At 30.8% G+C, this 20,356-nt stretch overlaps 1 protein-coding gene across 2 annotated transcripts; it reads right to left on the bottom strand.

Moving 5' to 3' along the window:
* Window positions 1-1,493: 1,493 nt before the first annotated feature.
* Window positions 1,494-19,385, bottom strand: LOC116771578 (uncharacterized). Of its 2 annotated transcripts, none has more exons than XM_032663466.2 (9): window positions 19,065-19,385; window positions 9,459-9,638; window positions 7,713-7,873; window positions 6,791-6,893; window positions 5,780-5,968; window positions 5,305-5,493; window positions 2,959-3,068; window positions 2,317-2,481; window positions 1,494-2,110 (listed from the first exon to the last, which is right to left on the bottom strand). In XM_032663466.2, exons 1-9 carry the CDS (start codon window positions 19,234-19,236, stop codon window positions 1,904-1,906), a joined length of 1,476 nt encoding a protein of 491 aa, XP_032519357.2. In that variant the 5' UTR covers window positions 19,237-19,385; the 3' UTR covers window positions 1,494-1,903. The 2 variants fall into 2 exon arrangements, with proteins under 2 accessions (XP_032519357.2, XP_032519358.2); XM_032663467.2 differs by having other exon boundaries at window positions 2,317-2,451.
* Window positions 19,386-20,356: the final 971 nt, after the last annotated feature.

The following is a 20,356-nucleotide window of genomic DNA, read 5'->3' as shown; positions in this document are numbered from 1 at the left end:
TCACCTTGCGGGTGCGGGACCATCGCGTTGCAGGGAGAGGAACTTCAACAGTGCCTGGGACTTGCGACCCAGGTGTAGGTTTACGGGGACCTCTTAAAAACTTTTTGGTGAAATGAAGTTCGTTCGCTATTCCCGTCCTATACGCGTGTTAAGTAGAATTTTTGCTTCAAATATTTCTAAATATATACCTTCATGAAAGTGGAGATCGTGGTTCTTTGAAGTGAAATGATTGATAGGCGTTTAGAGTAATGTTTTTTTATACTTCTGTGGTACACAATTTATTTAAGTTGTAAAATATATTTCGAGATTAAATTTATCTCCTTTTTTATTTATTTATATTTTCACATTTACAAAAAAAAAAGAATTTTTAATCTTTGACTTAAAGATGGCTGAAATGTTGCTATTAAGAAAAAAAAATGAACATTAATATAAAATAGATATTAGTTGAATGAAAACACTTGAATTTAAATTCGTGAGTAATTTAGGTGCCATCAAATAAGTTTATTAATTACATAAAAGAATCCTATTTTGAATAAAATTATAAAAGAGCATTTGTTATTTCTTTTTTGGTGCTTTTTTAAATAGAGTTACAACCACCTGCAATCAACTATTGCAACCTTATTACATAGAAATACATAAGTAACAAAATTAAGAAATATAAAAATATATATTTATATAAATATAAATATAACTTACAAAATAATAAAATAATTTGATTCCCAAGAAAACATTTTTTTTTTAAACTTAGGCTAGCCATAAAAACACCTGTCTTTCATGTGTTTATTGTTTCAAGTTGTATATGACCAAAATTATTGTATTATGCCTCAGCAGGTGTTGCCTCTTACCCTGCACATTTGTCAGAACGTAGTATTAAAACATAAATTTAAACGCAAAATATTATTCATAGTCTGTGTTATGACTTCTTGTACATCCTCCTCGAATGAGATAAGATTTTCTTTATACTCTTCGTTCTGCGTGTAAAACCCTCATTAAACCTCACTGCTATTACTGAGATTAGTTCAGTTAAAAAGCAAAGGAATAATATGAAAATATATTTAGGTAAGTATCCTCTTTATGATATTATACTATGGAAGTTTTAATTATTTAAATTTCGGGTATCGTTGGAAGAACTATTTATATATCTGTATACTGTTTGTTTAAATGCGCTTCTGACAGTGACCTCCAGATAAAAGTATCTCAATGAAAGTATATTCAAAGTCATGAATCTGTGTAAACAAATTCTTATAGATCTGAACCATTGAAAACAATTGAAATCAATTTAGGATTAAACTACATTCAAATTAATACATGCCTGTGTACGTTTAAAGCGGTTTTCAGGGTTCCAATAAATACTTGTACAAAACAAAGAGAAAACCCCCGAGTTTTCTAAATAGAAAATGAAAAGTTGTTTGAATTTTACTACAGGATAGTAAAAGATCATAAAGTATTTTTGATTTATCAATACCAGGTTCAATAAAACAATATCGGCCTCTTTTTATTTATTACAAAAAATTCCTTATACTTAAACTTTTTATGTTTTTACAATTCCTAACTAAAAATAAATATTTATAATACATTTTTATTTACATTGATTTCAATTAACTTCTATAATATTATATTACAAATAACAATTTCATATTTAATATACAAGAAACACAATTTTTTTTGTATCTTATAAACTAAGATAAATATAATTATTTTTTCGTCACAGTGACGTCATCGATGTTCAATAGTTTGTTCTAAATTGTATATTTTTTTTAAATGTGCATTTTTATATGAAGAAACTGTGTATAGAAACAAATGTATTATACAAGGACTTAAACTATCATGTTTTAATTTAATTCCTTTAATAATCTTTAAGATTAATGTGTCAGAATCTTATCAAGTTGCCAGTCCAATACGTCTAGGTTTCACAAGGCAACTGCTGGTATCTCAAGCAGGCTCCTAAATTGAGGTCTGGGTTCTGTTTGGGGGTGGGCGGACCGAAATGGACAGAAACCGCGAACGGCGTCACCGAGGACTCCACCAAACAGTCTGAGCCGGAACTCCCCGCGCACAGTGAGGACCCACAGCGATGAGGGTCACACACACCCATCGACCACGACGGTGACTACATCAACAACATCATTTTAAATACTTACTTTATTAATATAATATATTGGCGATGTTTAGTCTATCGGTAATGTATTTTAGTAGACGACATTATGGTTAAACTCGAGAAAAAACACTATATTTAAAATAAAATAATTGACAAAAAGCTATAATTATAATTATCTTTTTTATGTATTTCTATATGTTTGTTAAACTCTATCTCACCGGCAGGAAGTATTCATTCTCACAGGGTATAGTGATCCTGTCTGTGCAGCGTCTTCGTCCGAAACCTGCTGGTCCATACCCGTAGTAGTGAAGCACGTCCTGGTGCTGGAGGTACGGAGACCAGCGCCATGAACGCTGCGAGGAGCCCCAGATATAACCCCAGATCTGTTCATGTTAGCTGTTAGTGGTTACGGGGTCTACTTGGGATGACATGGGAAATATGTACTACCAGTTGAAATTAGTGTGTAGAACATAAATAAACATAATTGTAATATTAGTTATAATGTCTTGGATTGTAATGGTTAATTGATCGTACCCCAGTTAATTGACGTGTTATTGGATTAATAATTAAAGGAAATTAATATTTATACTACCTAACATTAATCAGTTCATTATTAGAAATCAACATTTTATTATCTAATGGCAAATAACACATGCAGACAAGAGCGTAAAGGGGAAATCATTTTAGTCATAAAAAAGACAAACGACATATAACATGTCTGAATAAATATCAATCTATCTATAATTATTTGTAAAAAAATTATGTTTAATTATACATTTTAAGTTAAATTTGATAAATTATCTCATATAAATTGATAACATAATTTATTCTTATAAATGTTTAACTGTTATGTAACTTACCCGGCTCACGATACCCGGCCTTGTACTGGATGAGTCAATAATTTGAGGTTCGGCTCCAGAGCCCTCCTCTTCTTCAGAGTCATTAACTGGCATCGTGGGTTCAGTTGAACCTGCAAATATATGGAGAACAAAAAAATCATAATATGCTATATCAAATAACACAGAAAGTAACTATCATATACATTTAACATATCTGACACGAAAAATAATTGATGTTGAAAAAGGCAAAAAAAATTGAATATAAAATAAGGAGTTCTTATTTTCATATCTCAGCTGGAATAAAGTTATATTTGTAAACTTAATTATTACTTATTCAATTTAATGAAAACTTATTCAACCCAGACCTTAAGACGCTTGACATTTACTGCATTATATAATTTCTGGCGAAGAACTTTGCCTTCGTTTCATTCAAGATGAAGCCTTCGTTTCATTCAAGATGAGAATATCGGATGAGTTACAAGAATTTTAAATTTTTTAATTGTGAGTCACTTTAGATAGATTAAAAAAGTTTTTATTTTTGCCTTCTGATTAATTGTATTTTTGAAATGACAGACTTAAGGTTACTACATACAGATACTACAGATTTAGTTTTTTTTCCTCCACACTAAAATATGAATCCTAACGCATCTATACATTTGCAGTTATCGGTGAATATTTTTTATGTCTCAAAGAATGGTTTGACTATAATTAATACATAGAGAAGTAAGCTATTGTTTATCAAGACTGAACTTGAATATATAATAAACAAAGCATCAAGAATTAATTACATGAAAATCTTTTCATAAATTTAGAAATAGCAGAAAAATTTTTGGTGTTTTAAAGTTAGGGCACCCAACTACAAAATTTTGTTAATTTTTTATCCTTATAAAAACAAAATTAAATTATAATTCGTATAAACAGGATATCTAACTATTTATTTTTATTCCAACCTCCGTATTACAATAGGGATTACATAAGATGAAGTCACTCAAATAATGATCGCATTTTAAAAACTTGGTACATATTTTGATCCACACACACACACACACACACACACACACACACACACACACACACACATATAAATATATTTATTACAAAATCAAAGGCCTTGTTTAATTGGCTATAATGAGAAATCCATAAGACAGACGAAAAGTTTTTGGAGCTTCATTTTATATATACCGAATGTATATTTAATCATTTACGGGATAATTGGAGGACCCCAAAAAATAATTGTACTGTTTTACAGGACATCTATATGTTTATTATAATTTACTCAAAGACCTTGTGCATACATTTTATCATCTGCTTTTTCATAATGTTTCACTGCCACGTATGATGTAACGTTATAATAAAAGTATTTTTTTTCTACAAAGAGAATCGAAGAGGTCTTATAAACTTCTACTCGTTATTATATGATCACAATCTTCGTTGCGCCGCGGTTATCGCGGAAGCCGATAATTAAATCAGGCGTCCGTAACGAATACCTTTTGTACAGATTCAATGGAATTATATTTTATTTTTACCAGAATAAAATATAGATAAATTCTATTCAATTTATTTCTAACTTCAACTCAGTTTGAGTTATTATTTAATATCACAATGATATTCAAAGTGAACCATCACATGATTTTAGAAGCCTTATGTCCATATTTTTTTTTTATATCCGGGTTGTTAAATGATATGAAAATATTGTGACAAAGCGAGTGCTGTGGATAATTGTAATCGGTATAGGAAAGCTTCTTCGATATTAAACTCGATACCTTTTTGATTTGGTAACATTTTTGTTTTGAAGATATTGACCTCCGAAACAAACAACACGAAGGAGCGGAAACATAAGGTGACAATGTGTAATTAAAAATGATGGAAGAGATATGTGATCTATCACTGAATACATACAATTTTGTTAGTTACGCATTGAGGAACAATTTGAATTAACTAGGAACCATTTGGACTATCGGAAATAGCTAAAATTGGTGTGAGCTGATCTGTAAGAAGTACACAAAAAAAAACCACGATCTCAATTTGGGTACAATTCGTTAGTTGGTATAATAATGTGAGTTAAAATTATAATCGATTTTAAGTACATACTCAGCAAAATAGGAACTCAATTTAGAACGATCGATATCGTTTCGAATATTGACACAGAAAAATGGTGTTTGATTGAGGAGTGTTCGTCTTCTACACTACACACTTAATTATAATAATTATTCATTAATTCACTAAATATATCTTGATTGTGATTTTTATAGTAACTCAAACAGTTATTCCGTCTGACTGTCTGTGTAGCACTATATTCTGTGCTAAATATATTAATATAAGTATGTGTTTGTGTCCACGACAGGATTTATAGAACGTACAACTTACCAGCGGCTGGGTCCGAGCCCAAGTTTGATGCGGCCCCAGGGTTCGGGTCCGGTCCTATCCTGAAGGAGCGAGAGTCACACGGTGTGTAACGAACAGAACAAAAGCCAAGGTTCCGCCTGACACACGCGCGATACTCCTGAGACGCCAGGTGACGCCCGTTGGACGCGAAGTTAAATGTCTTTATAGTGCCTTGTTAAAAACAAGAGATGAATTTACAGGGTTTCTGAACATTGCTATTTTAAAATAACAGGTTTTAGCTTGTATGTTTACAATTTGAAAGATATCAGTAAATATTTTTTTTCTATTATCGATAACTCAATTGGTACATTAAGATTATATCACCGAATATTTTAAAGAGATATTGAATTATATATATTTAAAAGAGCTATTAAAATCACATAAAATGTAAGGGGGTGGTTTGAAGTTAGAGAAAAATACATAACCTAGGAATATATCTTAGACCAAAAATACTCACCATTATTGTCTATGTGATACTGCAAACAGTTGTGAGGACTGGAATGAGCAAGTGGCATCTGAGCCAATCTCATCAGCCATATCCTGGGCATATCAGACCCACGCATACGAATAACAAGAGGAGTGGACTTAATGTTGGGGAGTTCCCCGGCTTCACGAGACTCCACCGTACTCGGAAGATTGTAGTATACTGGAGGGTAACGAAAGGAATATACAACTTGTCAAATAATAATGAAAACATGTTTTCTACTCAGACGTAAAAATCCACTGGCAGAGTTGTCACCGGTTTCAAAGTAAAAGTAAACAAGAAAACAGATTAAAAGACAAATGACTGAGAATCGTCTTATTATGTTTCATTAGGTTACTTTGAAGTCAGTGAAATGTATTTAAAAGTTCTAAAACAAAACAAACGACAATCGAAGAGGGAGCCAAATTTAATTTGTTTGATTTGAACATTTTTTTCGTTCTTAAATTGTAATGAACAATACTGAGAATTTGAGAGCAAAGTATCTCGTTGCTTTTATGAAGTAATTGAATTTTAAAAGTAAAACAACCTATAAGCGAATAAAGGCGCTTATTTTACTGCCTTTTTTAATCCGAATCTCAGGTCACTTCAATTATCGTTAATGTTATTTTATTAAGGACTGTTACAGAGATTATTAAATCTATATACAATTTAATTTCGTTAATAATAATATATCACTTTCAAAATGAAAAAAGTTAATAATATATCACTTACAAAAGGAAAAAGGATCACATCACAATTTAAAGAACTGTTTAAATGTCTTTTTGTTCAAAGGAAAGACATATAAAAAAGTGCAAAAAATTAAATAAGATTTTTAGAAGACTCAATACGTTTTTGTGAATTTACTTATATGGACAAGATTAGGTACAAATAATTCATTTCAATGGATCCCATTTCACATATTTATAATATTCCGATTGTCAGCAAGTTATTCTTTATAGAATTCACTTCCTATGTAAAACAGCCATGAATATACAATGTCCCCACCGTGTTGCCCGTGGTTCTGCCCGCATAATGTAAAGTTGGAATCTCCCTCCCCCAGTACCATGACGTCTTCGTCACACGCCCCCGTAGTTCTGTTGGGTTGACCCTAGTATTAAAGATTTATCTCACATTAATACAACACTTCCTTTCAGTCAATGCCTTATAATATATTACTGAAACGACATACATATTTTTATTCTTTGACCTTAATTAATTGTAAATTTTCGATTCTGTATTTTTCTGTATTAGAACCTTCTTGGAATACATTTATTTGAAACAAAAATAATATTTTCTAATAAACAAGCCTAAGAGACATGTTTATTGAAAATACACAGAATTGCCTCCAGTCAGTTTATATTTAGAAAAAAGGGTAAAAGTTAACAAATATATTTGAGAGAAGGAGAATTTGAAACAAGTGTGTTCTAAAGGACTTCGAAAGATTGAATAAAAATTATGCATACTAAAAAAAATTGTAGAATACGTAGTGCTTTTATACTTATATGGAGTTTCATATAAGTCATACAGATTTTTTTAATTCTATTGTTGGTAACACAAAAAACAGTTTATTGAAGAAACATTAAAGCAAAAAATCTTCAATGCCCTTGATCTCAATCAGCCCATCATAAAATCTACCGAATGATAAAAACATTCATAAAATGAAATCAAAGTAATTTTATGAACATTTGATTGAGTTGAGATTTGATTGATTCATTATTTATTTAACAACCTACCCATAATCATCCCATTATAGTTAAATTTGTTTTTGTCCGAAGACTAATAAAAATGTCGCACAAACACTGTAATAAATCAATCGTTCATAAATACAAAGTAAACAAAGCTATCGTTTTCCTGTTTTCCCTCATTTCAGGAATCCATAAAACAATATGTAAATAGCGACTGTATTACCATTTCCATAAGCACTTACTATTGTGAAATGAAGAAAGTCGATTCTGAGTTGCATGATGCCGGCGTGCGTCCTCTCAATGTGTATGGTGCAGTTTTCATCACCAGACCACAGTTCTGGGAAGCGTGGTGACATGAAGTAGGTCAGATTGTTCTGTACCGTGGCGCCACATGACACCTCGACTGACGGAGGACGAATATAGACATTAACAAAGAATTATATGTCGGAGGAAATGATAGCAAGGGATGGTAATCATATCTGGGCAGGAGTTAACTTGAAATGTTAATGATGTCGTGAAAAAGTAAACAAATATACTAGATGGTTATGTCATAATAGAAATCCCAACGGTCTTATATGTACTAACATAAATTTATATTATGCTAATGAAATGTGGGATTAATAAATCGAACACAAAATTTATTGAACAGGTTGAATAGAGGTTATTAAAAATGAACTGAATGCAACAATTTCATAAAAACTCGCTTAAACATTTCTCGCGGCTTAATTTTTAACAAAAACTATATGCATACAAATTTCAATATTTTAATCCTATTATCTACGGAGAAGAGACTAAAATCATTTGAATTAAACAATTCAAAATTATATTTTATTTCCGAATTATATATATATTTTTAAATAAACTCATATTTTTAACAGATATTGTTCTTATGTTTTTAGACTAAATGAAAGCAAATTAATTGAAAGAAAAACGTATTCACGGAAAAGTCCAACATAAATCAACATTTGAAAGGTTTACTTCTAATAATTCAATCTCTTTTATTTGATAGCGTTCCAGACGACGTTCATACATTATTAATTAAAATTCGCTTTTTACTTTGGCGCGTGCGTGTACACTTGATAGCGTGTGCCGTTACGTCTAAGGCTGCGTCTACATGTGCAAGCGCATATCCAACGCTCTACTATTTTTAACGTCTAATACTCATTGACAAACATCAAATATAATGTACCTGCTCTCATCTTAATCGTTGTAATTAATATCGATTTAAAAAACTCTTAACAAAGATATTGTATGATTGTGAATTTCATAATGTCTTGTAATCTTAACTTACAGCAACCAATTACGTGTCTCATTAGAGAACAGTAAAGAACGTCGCGTGTGACACGCTAGTGACGAGACATCTCATACATACGGAATATCTATACAATATATACAACGTTTTTTGTACAAATCGTTTACATAAAGAGACATCAATCAATAACTTAACCGAGCCAAGCATGTAAATTTCTTGGTAATATTAAAGTAAACTAAAAATTTTATATTTTTTAAAGATAAGAAAAAAAATTTGCAACATTTTACGTTGAACATGACCTGAGACCTTAATAACAGAAAAGAAACGAAAACTGTCATAAAACGGTAAGTGCTCCGGGTTTGTTTGACAATTTCAACTTAATCGGAATTAGTTTTAGGAAAAACATCGCTACATTTTCGTGTACATATTGCTGACTACATACACAGTAACATAACTATAGCTCGATACACAATAATTAAAAAATATAATGCTATCTTTATTAAACATTATATAAATAATTTTCACTTTTATACTGGTAGATAGGCATTATATGAATAATACAGTGAACATTAAGTTCAAAGAATAATTATTGACTGTTCTTGTTTTGTGTACTAATTGTCATTTGTTTTCTACTTAATAAGCCATTTGAATGAAATCTTATGATTACAGAATATACCGCAAGAAAAATCATCTTAAATAAGAAGACCTTGTAATAAAATAGCAACGAGATACTAACAAACACAGCAGACTCCGAGTCCATGAGCGCAATCCCCTGAGGCCTTGCCATCTCTCTGTCGACAGTCGTAAGGGTTGAGACAGATGCCTGCACCGGCGATGGTGAATGTAGAAGGCTTGCATTCACGCTCGTCTCCCACTGGGAAAAAGTTCAGCACTTTGCCTAACGAAAACAGTCCAGCTGAAACAAGGAAAATTAGCGAATGTTACTAAAACTATTCTGGGGAAAAAACTTTAAAAAGGATAGTATTGAATACAGTCAAAACTAAGAAGTTCATGTCGTTTGTCATTAATCAAGAGAAAACACAATGTAATGACACTCTTAACTTTCATGTTCTGTTGTTTTAGTGTTTTTAAATGATCCCGTCAGAGATTTCTGAACGATGGTCCATTGTTCTTTGTTTTGTCAGAGCTGAAATCGATAAGAATCAGAATAAATCCCACTTTATTTTCACGGTAAGCTATAAAAATGTCACTATTCAAAGATAGACATCCACCGTTTGTTGCCAAGTAAATGTTACAGAGATCTGAAGTGAAAACACATTTTACACAACTACATTTATTCGAGAAACGTCTGCTTTGTATTTTAAATCTTTATCGAACAACATCCGAGACATTTCACTTATCTTATACAGTACTTATAGTTTTTTTTTGTGTATATACAAATAATTAATAAGGAATTCTTTGAATAACTGTTAATATCTTTATACTAAGATTATTATCACATCCGATAAGAAAACCAACTTGAAATTTATTTATTTTAATTTGATACTTTATTATTTCCACTATAATTATTTGTATTAACGAGCAAACAAAAAAACAGAAAGAGTGATGGAGTGGTTAGTGTATTGTTAATGTCACAAAAATTCATGATGTGACAAGTTAATGTTATCATCAAGATGATTCTTAAAGTTCGAATTAAACAGACATGAAATCTAAGAACAACTTAATTCTCGGACTCGCCACAAATCCGATGACTAAAATATGATGAAATGTCTGTAGTAAGGATCTACAGTCAGTGAGGACCAATACAAATAAAGAACGAGGATTATTTCACACACGCCTATATATAAAGGAACCGTTCCCAAACTCACTTTAAATTTCCATTTATACCATTTTTATATTTCATTATTCTTGGATAAATGCTGAATCGTAATTCAAATAGGTTTCTTTGGCACACGATACTTGAAAAAGTTTATTTAACTAACTGATAATGAATCTCGTTCGCAAAAAATCTACGTCCGTTATACACTTTCAAATTACAACAAAAAGTCTGCAGATTATTAAATCTGGCGGCGGATATTTGCAACTCATCCACTTCTGGTGTTGTCTGAGCAAAAAATCAGCGTCAAATTTACAATGTGGAGTTCAAACTCAGTAGTTTGTCAATACTTCAACAATTACATGAATGTTTGTTTTAAATTTAGTTGAACAAGTTTATTTTATGCTTTCTCCTTCTTACAGAAACCTATATAACGTTGCTAAATACAACTCTTTCAATACTAAGTGAACATAGTATATCTATAAAAATCTTACTTCTTTGTAACCATTCAACTACAAGTCCAAAAGTAGGAAGCAAACGAGCAGACGGCCTACCCGGTGGAAAATAGCCACCCTCGGCCATGCACATCTGTAAAGTAAGGCGTGTTCCAGAGACGTTGCTGACCTTGATTGTGGGGGAGACACCAGGACACTTAATGTTTGAAAAATTGACCTACAACCTTTTTGCGAGGCATGCATTATCAAGTTTATAGTGTCCGATAATGACAGTCAAAATAAATAATTTTTTAGTAACAATCTGTTATACATAGCAAGTTCTGTAAAAATAGTTTGTCACTAAAAATTCATTGCTTTTAACCAATACTTATAAATACAAATCCAATCTAATCAACGAACCATTACGCTTAATTGTAAATAAAAGTTTTCATTTCACCAACCAGTTCTTGATAAAGATTATTTTAGGAAAACGGCCATTTTCCCTCTGTAACATAGTACGGCCAAAGTATGTTTTACTATAAAAGTAAGTGAGAAATGTTAACTGGATTAATAGTATGAGAAATATTAACTGGATAATGTAATGAATCACTCGCGGAGTGACAGCTGTATTGTGTTGGTTTTATTTTAGTTTATTTTCAACAAGTTTGAGGCCAGGCGACTATTACTGCACTTTCTCTACTTTAACTTAAAAAGACAATAACAACAGTTGGTCATTTCTCATGATGTTTTAATTTTTTGACAAATTAATATGTAACAAAATTTTTCAGTGAAGTGTAAATTGATAAGACAACTAAATAAAAATTACTTAAGTAGGCAATTACAGTAAAGAGGAGCCTTAACTTAAGAGTAACTGATTTCTCGGTATACGTGTAATTCGTAACCATTACTAAGACTCACTAAACATTTTAATACTTCCTCAAAAAAGGTAAAATGAAAATAAAATTCATAGGGTGTAAGGTGAACATATATACGATATAATTTAATGTTCATGTCGGTGTCACGTTCGCCCACGTTTTAGTGAAACTGATGGGACTTTCAACGTAATAAATTTAAAACAACCTGACATTTCCCGCGGCTTTCGTCCTTAATACTAAATGGCACAACTTTTTCCTCCTTACTGTCTGATGTCATACGATTTGTAAATAACATTAGTATAATGCGAGAAGTATTATGGAAATAAGCTGTTTATTCAAAGCAGATGGGTACCCTCGATAAAGAACACACGGAAACCAAAAAACTGTAAGAACTGTGACAAAACACTTGTCTCTAGCTTTCATGATGCTAACTCTAGGAAATAAAATTAGTAAGTTTAGTTAAATTTCAGTTATAAATAAGTAGAAAATAATAGTAGTGATATATGAATGGTCGCTGTAATTAAATCTCAAACTGAACATGACAAGTGAACCGTAATAAACCTGTGAGAGAAAATCTCATAAGGTTGACGTGAGTTTATCTGTGTAAGCCTTGGTTTCAGTTGGCCTTTGTTGGTTCTGAATAATACGGTAATTAAGCGACTTTTTCATAACTAAAATACATTCAGCAGTATGACGACAGTTTTACTTCCATTAATGTATTATATATCGTTCTTCTAACTCTAGTGGCCCTTTTTTAAATGGGTGAGCTCACCTGTAATTATACTAGATAAAATAATGAAAAATGTAAATATTTAAAAACCTCCCAAAATGATAAGAAGTCAAGACAATAATGCAAACGAAATGAAAATAACTTTATTAATCTTACAACACAAGATATGTTTACAGATTAATTGTAAGTGACAGTTCTAATATTACACAAATCTCCTTTATATGGCTTCGATAACACAGGCTGACCCCTCACAAGTCACGGTGTAACAATTCTTACAAGTGCCTCCGGCTATAGAAATACAAACAATGTCACTTCCAAGAACACTCAGTTTCAAAGATAACTGATTCTATTGAAATTCTGCTAACGATATACACTTTCAGAGTTAGTTAGCTTGCATTTAATGATTTTTATCTCCTGTTTCTTTCTTCACAGTCGACAAGGATGTTAGTGAAAGTATAGCATTAACAATTGTTTACAAACTATATTATAGTTTAATTCTACAATCATGAAGTTCAAAGTAAAACACTGGCAAACTTGTATTCTACAGTCAATTTACTACAAATTTACTCTCCTTTCTATTTCAAAATGCTTTATTAATATTTACCTAGTGTTATAAAAATCATGAAATACTACATATAAGCTTAGTTATAAATCTTACTTATAGAGTATTAAACCTCTTGTTATAATTTTATATATAATAATACATTCTCTAAACGGGAGCACTCATTAATTCCGCTTTAAACCTTGCTAATACCTAACGGGTAAGTTGAGGATAACGTGCGTTTAAAAGTTTAACAATGAAGTAATTATACTGTTATCTAAATATTTAACTATTTTTATTTAATCTTAACTTATAGATCATAATATTTATATGAATAATGTGACAAACGGATTCATCTCGTGGTTGATAAACTAAGGCCGATTTTAATTTTTCTACAATTATTTAATTAATTTAGTTATAAATTAATCTTGAAATTAATTTAGTTAAAATAAATAAAATCTTCATTAAATATTACACTGTCTTTGAATTCTGTCCAAATATAATTTTCAAATTTAATGAGGAAGAAGAATTTGTTATTATGATTGACTTAAATCAAAACTTCTGATTCAGCGGTCAACATTAGTTTTTAAACGCAATAAAAAGTAAGCCACATAGAAACTTTAAACGAGATGAAATAGAGGCCATAGAAAAAGTTCAAAAACGAATTACAGAAACCTTCCCAGTAAAGAAATGTACAGATTAAGTGTACCACGAGGCAAACTCGTCTAGTGAACTCGTCTCAAGGAATGTAGCAGACTCCATAAATGTACGCACATAGTTTTTAAAATATCCTGAAGTAGGACTAGGAATAACATAAAAATAGGAATTGGTATTAGTTTGTCGAGAACCGTTTAATGTTTTCTAAATTAAGATAAGCGAGACAATAAGAATAGGAAAGATTAGGTTACATTCAACCACACTTTTGTAAGATAACAATCTTCATTAAAACATTTATGACAATCAAACTCCTGACTAAAACCGCAAATTCTAAGTAAAGTACGTTTACGGGGTATTAATGTGGTTGGAAACAGCTTTCTAATACCAAACGACTTTAATTTGATGCCCCAAACATTGCTTCACTCATTCTATTATTAGAGTAGAACCAAATGCAACATATTATAATGCAATAGATAAAGAGAGTGATTGGAATAAAACGATATAAGAACTATTGATATTCTCATATTACCCCAGAGTAACCTCTGAATACTAAATAAAAACGTCACCCATAAAATTCTCCGCATCACTAGAAAAAAGTATTTTTAACTTCGTAGTCCTAACATTCTATTGCATCAATCATTTTCCCGTATCAAACTTGATGTTATATAAAAATTTAGCTCATACCGTGAACAAGATTGATGAACAATTCCCTGCTGTTAATACACTTAGTGGTAGAGTAACAGATCTATTACATTGTAGTAGTGGGTACATATGTTCCATGTTCGTGACGCTTTTTGATAACGTTTGAGTTTACACTCCAGTATCTTATGTGTATTCGGTGATGTAGCTCCTCGAATGTAAAAAATACATTCATTTTAGGCACAATTTAATGAAACACGAGTTTCGATTACACAAACACATAAATATATATATATATATATATATATATATATATATATATATATATATATATAAATATACATATATATACACAATATCTCGAACGACAATAACACCAATAGTTAATTTGTAAATACATAACTATGCTTTCTATTGCTCAATTATGAGATAAAAAATATTAATAATTTACAGAAAGAAATAGTCATAATACAATTATTTATTGAAAAGTAAGTATCATTAAAAATTCAGTTAATTGCCTGGAATATTATGAAGTTTGCAGAAACTTTCCAATAGTAAATGGAAGGCAGAACAATATATTTTAGCTGTAAAAACACAGTCTAAGATTTTAAATGACTTTTTTTTTGTGACAAATGTGGCTATTCAGTTTGATTTAAAGATTTTTGCCGTCCCAATTCTGAAAAAATAAATAAAGACAGACCTACTATCTAATCCTATTTAATTCATAATATTCGACATATTCTTGAAGCATTCAAATCCCCTTAACCTGTACCAAAGACAAAACAAAGTTTCCAGTCTGCTAGCTGCTTTCGTTATCATTGTCATCGTAGCGTGATAATTTATCATTGAAATCATAATTTTACGTCATTATTCTGAGACGCAACGAAAGTACTCTCGTTGCAAATTCTGAAACATAATGAGATCTAAGATTTTCGCGAGTATTCATTTAAATGAAACTACTATTTTTCGGATTTACTACGGTACGTGATCACGGTTGCTGCAAAGTAACCGAAACGTCGGGATTATGTAGTTTTTTAAATAATAAAATCCGCGTAGTAAATCCGAAAAATAGTAGTTTCATTTAAATTCTGAAACAAACATTACTTGGAACTTTTTAATTAAATTGTAAGTTTGAACAACCCTCCAAGCCCAGTATAATGATGCACGGGATTTTACACATTGTATCTTTCATTTTTCTTCTACAATTAACAATCTCTTCATTTTTTCTTAGTTTCGGTTCGCTTGTCTTATTAAACAAATGCAAAAAAGAAAAAGGTGCCCCGATTTGACTGCAAATATTTTAGTGTTCGTGGATAAATAGGTCCTTTATGAAATAATTTTGATAATTCTCTTTGTCTTGGAAAAAAGGTATCCGAATGAAGGTTTCATTAGAAAAAAACTGGCTCTGGTGATGGCATTTTAGAGAATGAGTAGAGAACTTTTGAAAAATCTATCGGAAATCGTTTTTTGATAATCGCTCGACAACCAAATAGAGCCGGGGAGCATGGCTGTTAGTCGCTTCATCGGGGGCATAGTCACTATCTTCCTGAGTTTCGCTATTAATCTGTTTACTATATAAAAGGTTTTTGACAATTTTATATAAATAATATATTGTATGTTCTTATTAATCTATATTTTGAGGTTCATTGTTTTTTATATTTACTTGACACTTCAAAATTATAAAATAATTATTTAATCCTTTCCTTTATTAATTTTCAGTTCTTTTTCCTTGTTAATTCGTATTATTTTTACTTTTGATATCTCCGTATGAGATCGTTTTTTTATTAACATTTTGTTATGATGATGTCATCACTGACTGTTATAATAGATGAGTAGGTTTCCGATGACCTCGCAACAAAGTTACCCATTAGATACAAATTCCTAGTTAATATAAGCCAACATTTAACCTCTCTATTGCCAATCTAGATAATAATGAGCTTTCAAGTCTGTTTCGCAAGTTATTAGCTACGTCATTAAAGTGTGACTACAATATTTTAAACTATTCATTACATTTAAACTACTGGTACAAAATAACCTGCTCACATTAGTATAATTTAATAAATATTTTTTTTTTATAAACACGTTAAGTCAGAAACATTTATATTTGAAACAACCTATAATTTATCACCTCTGTCATACTTTAATGTAAATTTTATTTATATCCGTACTTTTCTTGTTTGTTTTGTTTCCAATATTTTATGCTTTATACCAAAAATGCCCATATTTATGTCTTTCCGTGTCTCGCAAAATATAAAATTTATTTTAAAAGGACGATAAACATGTCCCTTCTCTCAAATCACATTTTATGTATTGTATGAGTTTATCAAATTGTAAAGTATCAATGGAATGACCGTTTTATAAAATCCATTGACCCATTGACCCCATGCAGATTTGATGAGACGTTGTTTTAAGGCTGCATCCAGAAACAGTCCGTTACAACCGAACGTCTTCAGTATAAATGTAAACGTTAAATTATCGTAAAATAAATTGCAAATTCTAAATGTATTATCCTGCTTTCTTGTTGAGGAAAAGTTGAATATTTTATTCTATTTTCTAGTAAATGTTGCCGCGGCCTTGTCCACATTTGAGCTACGCGTCATCCTACTATTTGGTTACAATCAACTTATTGAGGACGCTGAATTGAAACATATCAAATACCTGCAAGAGAAATTCCTGTCAAAATTGATCCAGCCGTTCTAGATATAAACCGGAACAAACAGACAGATAGACATATGGAAATTTTGATGAAGCTATCGTCAATACCTTTATATATTTTTGGTGAAATGTTGTTAATTTTAAATAAAAACGAACACTTACATTTTATTTATTAGTATAAATTCGTATAAGCACAAGTTAAGATTTTTTTTTGTCTCAAAAAAACACAAAATGTATCTTCTAATGTATTGCAGTAGTGTTGGTAAGACATGGAAAGACACAATCCTTATTCCCAACACTATATTGAAAGACGGAAACAGTTTCCTTTACAGTCCTACTAAATTCAATGACTTTATTCTAGATTTTCTTTATGTTTTCTTTTAAAGTAGTTCGATCAATAATTCCTAAACTTTCGCTGATTTTCACATTTTTTTTAAATATATTCTCGCTCTTCCTGTATGAAACATGCTCTGTGTGTCATATATAAAATTTGATGTTACAAACAAACGAACAGACTGTCAAAATAATAATTGAATTAAGCTTTTTTGAATAGGAAAGTGTAATTGAAAAAGCGAAGTTATATATAGACGTGAATTAAATTTCCTCTTATTATAAATTCTGTCGTAAAGCAAATAACAGTGTCCGATACATATTAAGAATTTCAAATATTTGCTATAGATTTTTATAAGGCTTGATTTTATTATTTCTTTTGATATAAAAGTAATTTAAGAAAAGAAACGACATGCTTCACAGGAGGAAAAATACCGAACAACTAACATTATAGCGTGTGGAAAATATATTGCATTGACAAAAATATGAGACAATTAAATTCGTATCACGAAAAATTCACTATAAAACCTCTTAGTATGGACGAGCCATACAAGGACTTTATAAGAATAATAGTTTTATTAATTAATACAGATATAAAATAGTATAAATAAATATAAAAATTAATGATATATAATAAAAAGAAAAGGTAAATATATATATTTAAATTTATATTAAATCTAATAACGGGACATTTTTCTCTTTGTGACATAAAAAAATCTGTTTGTATGTTATTATGTTCCGCAAAAAAAGACGCGCTATAATATTATATCAGACGACTCATCGCGAACTTGTCGCAGAACCTACTTAAAAGCTGCTGAGCCGGTAGCAATTAATGAAATACTAGTTACACACGGACAACTCGGACACACACGGACCTACAGCTCCGAGATATACATATTTATGGAAGGTATATAATAAATCTAACCTTTTTTACCTTACGAAAAAACTATTAGAAAGATTCAAAGACAGTTAGACCCTCACTTTGGACTTGATTGAATTTTTTTAAACATAATAACTGGCTTTGAAACATTCCACTAGTAAGAGCAGGCATAATATACATACATATTTACATGGTTGTACACTTAGTAACGTTTAAAAGAAGCCAGCGACCGCAGACGGAGCTGAATAAAACATAACCCCAGAGACCTAATAATCCCGATCGGAAAGTCTTTCTAACAATTGAATTTTTTTTTACATAAAACTTTCCAAACATTTTCCTTATATTTTTAAATAATTTATGCAATAACAGTTAAACTTGTTTGTAGAACATAGCGGCGTTTACGTGATAGTGGACAAAAAGAGGTTTAAGTGTTTATTTTGTAACCACTTTAGAGACCAACACGTGCATTACATTTAATTTATAATTGAATTCAAACCCGCATCACGTTAATCGAATACCAACGTATATTGTTTATATTTTCCAACATACTTAATAACAAAATCCATGATTTACCGTATACTCGCTTCCAAAACCATAGAACAAGTTTAAATTATATTCAACTTATTATCAGTTATGTTAATTAATTTCAAAATTATGACTTGAGATTTTAGTGTCGTGTTCCAATTTTTTTAACGGATCTAATACAAAATTGAATAAATATGAAATTCTTAATATTTCGTATGTTAACGACAGCGTTTACCTACTGTGTGTTTAAGAAAATCTTCTCCTCCCATTATTTCCTTATAAAACTATAAATAACTTACCAGGATATAAAAAACCTCTGCCGTTTTCAGTCAAATTTTTACTGTCACTTGTTTTATTTACTAAATTGTTCGTCCTAATATCCACTTTCCTCTTAAACTTATTATTCTTCAAAGCATCACAACTTAACATTAAACATACAAACACCAAACATCCGATACGATTCGTAAGCATTTTAATCGTTTCATTATTAATAGACTTTGGCACGTAATCTTTTAACTAAACAGTAATACACTATATATATTAAAGCAAGTATTTGAGCTCGTATTTTGGCGCGTTTGGCCAGCCATTTTGCAAGCGCACGCGACTGCACCGTCAAAGCAGGTTTGCACGAGTGATATAAATCTGAGACGGTAGGTACAGGTCCATAAATAAAGGAGTAAAATGATAAACCACTGACGTACGACGACCTGCTTTTGACCACTACTACTACCTTAAACCAATTCTCTCTATATAATTTTGCCTTTGAAACCTTTTACTCAAAGATTCTTTATTTCATATGGCTGGTGGGAAATCTTATCATGATAATTAATAATTTGTTAGATTTGGTTTAATTTTTAATGTATAGATCTTAGGAGTACAATACAAAATATGTGTCGTTAGAAGCAAACCCGTTACAATTTAATTTATTGGTGAAAGCTATATACAATTCTAACACGATTTAAGCTAACATAATTTCCTGTATTATACAACTACTAATAAAAAGATTTTTTAAGGTATTATGATAAACGATAAACTGCAGCTCTGAGTCGGGAAGAATCCCACTCGTGACACACTCCAAGTCTTAAAAATCATTTCAAGTAGGTAGATCGTACAATATGCCCTACATATTTGATCGTCATTATATAAATGTTATAAACGAATACAATTCCTACGAGTTCAAAACTTTTTGTTATTGAGGCAAATAGGAACTAGTGAAACGACAGTGACATGCCTTTATAAATCCGTAAGATTGGGACATTTATTATATCTCTAACCCTCACAGAAAACGTAAACTACAATGAACAGTCACCGATCTGTGGAAATGATGTGTGAGTGTGTTTGTATGAGATATATTTACAAGTTTAATTATGTATCCAAGTATCCTGCAGCGCACGCGATGCGAAGTTATTAGAGAAAGTCAGATGTTTATGCTTTAACGCACTTTTATTTGTTTCGTGACTGTTTTCACTGATTTATAACTGTCATAAGAATGTTTTGTCTGTTACGCTTATTACACCCACCTGTAACATGTTACATCCAGCTCTTATAGCTTTAATTATATTAAATAATTAAATATGGAAATTTAATATAT

The sequence above is a fragment of the Danaus plexippus genome, chromosome 17 (assembly GCF_018135715.1).
Source record: "Danaus plexippus chromosome 17, MEX_DaPlex, whole genome shotgun sequence".
Taxonomy (NCBI): Eukaryota; Metazoa; Arthropoda; class Insecta; order Lepidoptera; family Nymphalidae; genus Danaus; species Danaus plexippus.
This window is presented reverse-complemented; position numbering and strand designations above follow the sequence as displayed.